This window comes from Acinonyx jubatus, chromosome D3 (genome assembly GCF_027475565.1).
Source record: "Acinonyx jubatus isolate Ajub_Pintada_27869175 chromosome D3, VMU_Ajub_asm_v1.0, whole genome shotgun sequence".
Lineage (NCBI taxonomy): Eukaryota > Metazoa > Chordata > Mammalia > Carnivora > Felidae > Acinonyx > Acinonyx jubatus.
In genome coordinates, this window is record NC_069392.1 from 13,019,540 (window position 1) to 13,026,818 (window position 7,279).

A 7,279-nucleotide genomic window follows, 5' to 3' on the forward strand; every position below is an offset into this window, starting at 1 on the left:
ACAGAGTATCTTCTTTATTAATCTCAAGAGTAGAGATCTCTGAAAGTGTTTGATGAATACAATTAACTCACAATTAACGAGGCCAAATTAGCCAGTGAACAAAAGAGATGAATCCATTTTTCCATACCTAATTAATATAATCCACTACTATAACTTAATGTTAGTTAAAGGAATGCCTTGAGATTTTCTTTTTTTTCAAATAAATACCTAATACAATTATGGAAAAAAATGACCAAAACACTCCAAAGAAAATGCTAAGCTATATAAGCACCTGGGATAAACTCAATAAACACTTACAGTCCTAAAGGCACCCTCAGGCCTTTATTCTCACAACGAAGAAAAGAGTCCCAACCTAACTTCCTCTCACTGAGCACTTCAAGCAGTAACACAGCAACATTACTTTGTAGCATACAAGTCTTAGGTACATTTTCTCTTTAAAATTATGAACTCATCACACGTACAAATGGCTCTTTAAAACGGTCCAGTAAACTGCTACACTATGCCTTAAATTGCTGTCTATTATGTACTTAAAAATATTTACTAGCAATTGGAAGTTAATATGGCAACTATTACCGGGTGGCAATTATTGCTATTAAAAATATATAAATACTGTTAACACCATGTGCTACTAACAACAAAATGCTGAACAGAAAACATAAACTAGCAAATTATAAATATTTTCATTAAAGAAAATAAACCATCATGAAAAAAAGATGCTTTAAGTTTAAATACTAAAATTGGCAACTGCGATGAAAAAATACACTGTGTATATATATTTTGGCACTTGAGAAGATGAGAGAAATCATTCCCTTTTCCTCATTTTCTACTCCCAGTCCTCCCTATTTGGTTCTAGCAAGAGATCCCAAAGTTTCTATACTTAGAACTATCTTCCCTCTCTGCAAAAAAAATAAATCTCTTAAGAAAAAAGAAAGCAGGTCAACAACGGATTACCTTAAAGCTTCAAATACAAAAGTAATGGTCCTTCACAGGAATTATGTACTGGTATGTATATGTGTGTTTCAACTCAGGGAGGGAGAATTTGATATCATCACCTAATTACCCCCTAGTCAGGAAGGTTCTAAGCAAATAAAACAACGTGAATGTGGAACATAAACCTAAGAGTTAAATAAATCACTGCAACTCAAAGAGTATAAACTTAAATCTAGTTAAAGAACACAAAATCACTTTCCTCCATATGATCTCAATAGAGAAACAAAACTAAAGATATATTTGTATCTGGAAATTATGTCTTCCCTCAAAAGTGAGTTGACACAGCATAGGGTGCACCGTTACACTTTCCAAAAAGGCAGATTTAACACACTTAACTGAATTAAAACTGAGTGAATATGGAACAAGCGTCGCCCGAAATGTGATGGACAGCATGAGAAAACAGTTTTGAGTCACAAAGGTAACAGCAAGGCCTGCATTTAATGCAGCAGTTACAAATCTCACAATGTTAAGAATAAGAAACACACACAATGACCCATATCACATAAACACAATGGCATTTTTCACATGTTAGGAAATGGGGGTGGGTGACAGAAAATCTGGGAAATCTGATGCCATGCAGTAGAAAATCAGAAAGCAAAACAAGAACAAAAATCTAAAGGCAGTTGATTGCACAACTTTTGCTAAGCTATAATGAATACTTCAAGGTAATAGAAAGTGGGTGGATCATTAGTGTGGTACAGAACTTTAATCTCTAGTTTATATTTCAATCCACATTAACATGAGTATCTAAGTAAATTCTCTATAAACAATACTTTTCTCTGCTCAAAAAAAGTGCAAACCAAAAAGAAAAAAAAGCATGCTATTACTAAGCACATAAGAGTTCTTGTAATACACGCTTTCTTTTAAACAAGAGATAATTTTATCTCCTTTGGAATTAATTATTCTATACAATGTACTTTAGATAATACATTTTTAATATACTAGGTTGCTACTGTATCTAATTTTCAAGGAAAACTCTTCATGTGGAATGAGCAAAAATTTACATTATCAGCAGTTTTTTAACTGATTCTGTATTTAAAAAAACATAGCACCTTATGCACCCTCCACATACAGGAGAATGTAGACAATTCTATAGACTTTAAAAAAAAAAGGCCAGCCCATGCATTTCTTCAGTTCTGCATTTCAAAGTTGCCACCTAATGAGTAATTTTGCATATGTGTGTATGTGTGTGTATTTTTTTTCCCCAAAACTCAATTATTCCTGGTTTTAAAAGGTTCAGGAGAGAAATAGCCAAAGCACAAACCTTTAGTCAGTCATAAAACACAAAATCCTCTCCTATAAAATTGTTTGTTCCTCCAAAAGAATCTAAAGCATCTTATCTCTTTAACATTATCATCTGTACTTAAGCTTTTGGGGGGGGGAGGGGAACATAAAAGATATGATATATCCTAAAGGCTGGCTACACATATAATACAGTTTCATTGGTCTAAAATATCTGCTGTATATAAATTAGCCACATATACACAAGCCATTACCAGTCAGAATGATATACGGTAATTTCGGGGCTCTCTCGTCACTAATATTGGTCTACTTGGTTATTTTAATTACCTGTTAAAGTGTCAATGTGGTCTCCAGCCACCAAACAAAAACCATTTTAAATACCCCTTAATCAATATGTTTGCTAATCTATTAAAGTCTCTGAATCTGACTGATACTAAATGATATGCTCGGGGAGAGAAAAGAGGCAAAATGAATTCCATTCCCATATGTCAAAAGATCAAGGGAAAATTATCACAGTACAAAGAGGAAGAATTGCAACTTATAATCGAATTTTAAGACTAAATATCTAAATAAAAATGTTGGAAGAAAAAAACTGACCTGATCTATACTATAATGAAAGCTATGTCATTAGATACCATGTCATTCTTTGTAGGTAAAAATCATGTGTTTTGATATTTTTTTATCTGCATAAGGAAATATTTAGCAAAATAACACTTCCATTTGAAAAGTTGGCAAGAATTTGTATTTCCCCACTAGTCTCAAAGAAAAAAAAAAAAAAGCATGTATGCTACCCATAATTAAATGTAACTAATTACAATTTGAACACTAAATTATTTATCCAGTGTAATTGTAAACAAGGATTAACAGGAAATAATGCTTCTGTCTTCTGCAGAGGTTATAGAAAACAATTTCCAAAATGCATGCTCTCCAAATGCAGGCCCCCTAAAAAGGGTACATAACTTAAAATAAGTTGGTTGTTTTTTTTTAAGGCTAAATTAAACAAACCGTTCAGCCAATTTTCCAATTATATTCTACGCTCGAAACATAATTGCCTTACATCTGTTTACAAATCTTTGCTCAATATTTAAACAAATTCGTAGTCTCCCGGGCACATAGCTATACATACAGTAACTCATGCACAAAGCACATATTTAAAGACCACGCACTGCAATTATTAGCCTAAACGCCAGGTTTAACAAGGTGAATGTTTTCAGAGCTAGGTAATACGACCCAATAAAAAGCAAAGATGGCATTTACCAGCAAATGTCACCGCCACCGCCAGGAAAAGAGTTGCTGGAGCCCTATACGTTTTTAATTTCGATGAGTCTAGACGTCGTCGTCGGATGCCAGGCTTCCAGGAGAACAATTGACACCCTAACTGCTTCAAGATTAAGGCAGGCGATTTCAAATCCGAAGGAAAAGTTGTCAATTATCAGAGAGAGAGCGCGAGAGAGGCGAAGGCAGATAAAAGCGATGTTATCAAACCGCCCAGCTTGTTGCTTTTGTGTGTGTGTGTGGATTCGTTGTTAGGATAGAGAAAACAGTTTTTAAAAGACACAGGAGGAGAGAAAGAAGAAAAAGCCTTCTCCACCTTCCGTCGGCTCGGTGCAATGGCTTTACGGCTCTCCAGCGTAGTAAGCCCCGAGAGGCAGGCGGCTGTCGATGTTTACAATCGCGGGAGCTTCGGGTGCAAGAGTCCTTTACTGACACAATCGCATTCAATCAACTGTTTTCGGGCAAAATTGCAGGTGTCATTATGGAATTAAAAAAAAAAAAAATTCAAAAGGCGGGCGGGCGGGCGGGCAGCCGATCCGACAAGAGGGGAAAAGGCTGCTTATCGCGGGCGCGGGCAGCACAAGGCAAAGCCTTCCACATTTAGGTAAAAAAAAAAAAAAAAAAAAAAACGGGGGAAAAGGGGAGGGGAAGGGGGGTGTGATGGCAACAGAGGGTGGGCGTTCGAAGTGCGACCCAGAATCCGCAGCTTTGAGACTTCCACATGCAAATTCCACGCCGAGCGCCGCGCTCACAAATGATTTTTAAAGAGCCAAATAAACACTGGATGGGATCCAAGGCGAGGGAGAGACGATCCAAAAGGGGGAGAATCGGCGAGAGGCGAACGGCGGGGAGAGACGAGGGAGGGGCGAAGTCCCGGCGGCGGGAGGAGAAAGTTGGTCGGCGGCGGAGGTCGGGGACCCCCCCCCCAGCTCAGCCCCCCTCCCCGCAGCCCGGCTACTCACCAGCGAGAAGAGGTTGGAGTGACAATCCTCCAGGCTCGCCCCGTTCGCCACCCAGTTCGCTGCCGCAGTCATGATCCTCCGCGAGCCCGGCCGCCAGAGCGGGGCATGTCGGAGCGAGGCGTCCGAGGCGAGGCCGGGCCGGGCGGCGGCGCCTCGCCGGGGAGCGCGGGGCGGCCGGGCCGCCGCCGCCGCCGGGGGAGGGCGCGAGGGCCGGCGGGCGGGCGGGAGGCGCCGCGGCGACGCCGCGCCGGGGGCGGCGGGCCCGGGCCGGCGGGGGGGTCCGCGGCGGCCGCGCGGCTCCTTCCTGTTCGGGCGGCGGCGGCGGCGGCTCCCGCGGCTCCGGCGGCGGCGGGGGGCGCTGTCCGCGCGGCCCGGCGCCCTCCCCGCCTCTCAGGGCCGCCGCTGCCTCCCTGGCCGGCGCTGCGGGCCGGCCGCCGCCTCCGCCTTCCCTGTTCCTCAGCCGCCGCCGCTGCCGCCGCCTTGTTTATCTCCAGCCACCGACTCCCCCTCGGCCCCCGCCGGCGCGTGAGGGGAGGCGAGCCCCGGAGCCGCCGCCGCCGCCTCGGAGCCGCCGCCGCCGCGGAGCGCGAACTCGCGAAGGGGGGGGTGCGGACGAAGCCAGCGGGCGACCCCGGCAGCCGAGCGACGTCCCCTCCTTCCTCTTCCTCCCCCACCCCCCCCTCCTCCCCAGTCAGCCTCGCTTCTCCTCCCTCCCCGGGCTCGCTCGCTCTGACAGCAATGGCGGCCGCCGACCGCGGCTCGGCCCGCCATTGGCTGGCGCCACGTCACGTGACGGGCGCCGGCCGCGCGGGGGGGGGGCGGGAGGCGGGCGGGGGAGGGGCCCGGAGTGGCGGTGGCGGCGGCGGCGGCTCGCGGGCGGCGCTGCTGAGCTGAGCGCGGCTGGATCCTCCGGCCGGGAGAGGGAGGGAGAGCGAGAGGGAGAGAAAGAAGTGCGGGCGGCGAGGCTCCCCGGCGGGCGGCGGCCGGCCGGCCCGAGGCTGCCGAGGGCTGCCCCGCGTGGGCGCCGTGCCCCACCCCCTCGGGGGGCACAGATCTCGACGGGACGCGACCTCGGGCCCCGGGAACGCCCGAGGCGGCCGCGGCGGAGGGCTCGGGGCCCCCTGGCGTGTGCCCCCCCGGCGGCGCTGGCCGCCTGGCGTGACTGGGGGCTCTGCTGTGGGCCCTGCTGCAGGTCCCAGTGCTCCCGGGGAGGGCCTCGGCGGGTCGCCCTCCGTCGTCCGCGTTGTGCAGATGAGAAAACTGGAGCACAAAGAGATTAAGTCGCTTGCCCGAGGTCGCCCAGCTGGGAAGAGGAGGCGGCGGAATTCGAACCCCTGCACCCAGGCACAGTGAAGCCGAGCTCTTGCACTGGGTTTCAATAAGCCTCGCCCAGGGATATCCACGACTGCCACTTAGCGCTTTCTGTGTACCAGAAGCTGTGCAACGGACACAGAAATGCCTTTTGAGCCCTTACTCCTAGGCACTGTGTGTATTCATTCATTGCGTAAATGTTTCCTGACCTCCTGCCATGTGCAGGAATGTAACTGCCCGGCACTGTACTACGGCTGTGTTGGGAGCAGACCCTCACTCGTTCATTCAATAACGAACATTTCCTGAGAGCATATGGTCCTGAGGAGTGCCAGTCTGAGCAGGAGGCCCTCTCCCAGCCCCCAAGGCGTTTGCTCCCTGCAAAGCTGGGGAGAGCAACTTCTTCGCTAAAAGCCCCCAAACATGGAAGAACCAAGCTGTTTCAGGTGGACTGGACTAAAGCAGAAGAAGAGTAGAAAACAGGGCAAAGATGACGTGTAATAAAAGACAAGTCTCAGACGTGTGAATTGAGCTTTGGAACTACCACAAATAATGCTAAAGCGAAAGCTACGAGCAGCATGTTATAATGTGTATTATTACCATGGCCGACACTACCTTGTAACCCACTGACACTATGTTGTAACAAATGTGCATACATTATTTCATATAATCCTCAGAACAACCACATAAAGAAGACACTGTTATTATCCTTATACTAAAATAAGCCGAGGCTCAGAAGTGCAGTGACATCTCCAAGATCTCCAGTTAGCGAGCCAATCAAACCCTAGTCTGTCTGGCTCCAGAGCCTAAGCCTGAATCCAGAAGGCTCTGTGAGCGGATGCGTGCCATTGGCTTTGGCACCCCTGGTTGTGTTACCTTGACCAACATAGTTTAACTCTCTGAACCTCATTTCCTAATCTGTCAAAAAGAGATCCTAATTGCTGACCCACTGACCTCAGGCCAATGTTGTGCATTTTCTATTAAGATAACTCTTGATGAAAGTGTTTAGGGGGGAAAAAAAAAAAAGCCAAAGCACTTGATCAACATGCAGGGTGTTACTTGGGCCTGAACAGTCAAATGGTGAGATGGTCCATCACATCCAGGTGTATTTCCATCTCAGGAGGCCTTCATCCTACACACCTGGTCACCAAAGTCTCATTCTTCAGCAAGTATAGGTTTAACTCTTTAAAAAGTCTCCCAGAGCATCCTAATAGAAAAATGAGCAATGGACGCGCACAGTTTAGAGAATAGGAAAGACATATGGCTTTTAAATATGTAAAAAGATGCTCAGACTATGAGCATCGTTGCTATGGACTGAATGTTTGTATCCCCCTAAAATTCATATGTTGAAACCCTAATCCCCCATGGATGGTATTTGGAAGACAGAGCCTTTAACAGGTAATTAGGCCATGAGGGTGAAGCCCTCATGTTGGGGTTAGTGCCCTTCTGAAAAGAGACATGAGAGAGATTGCTCCCTCTCTCTTTCCGTATCTATCTTTGTC

At 46.7% G+C, this 7,279-nt stretch overlaps 1 protein-coding gene across 2 annotated transcripts in view; it reads right to left on the minus strand.

The window, feature by feature from the left end:
• MED13L (mediator complex subunit 13L) overlaps positions 1–4,681 on the minus strand; it is a 301,950-nt gene extending 297,269 nt beyond the window's left edge. For both annotated transcript variants that reach the window (XM_027044335.2, XM_027044334.2), the window contains exon 1: positions 4,470–4,681. In XM_027044335.2, the coding sequence (XP_026900136.2) occupies positions 4,470–4,541 (72 nt within the window). In that variant the 5' untranslated portion in view covers positions 4,542–4,681. The remainder of the gene's footprint in view (positions 1–4,469) is intronic.
• Positions 4,682–7,279: the final 2,598 nt, after the last annotated feature.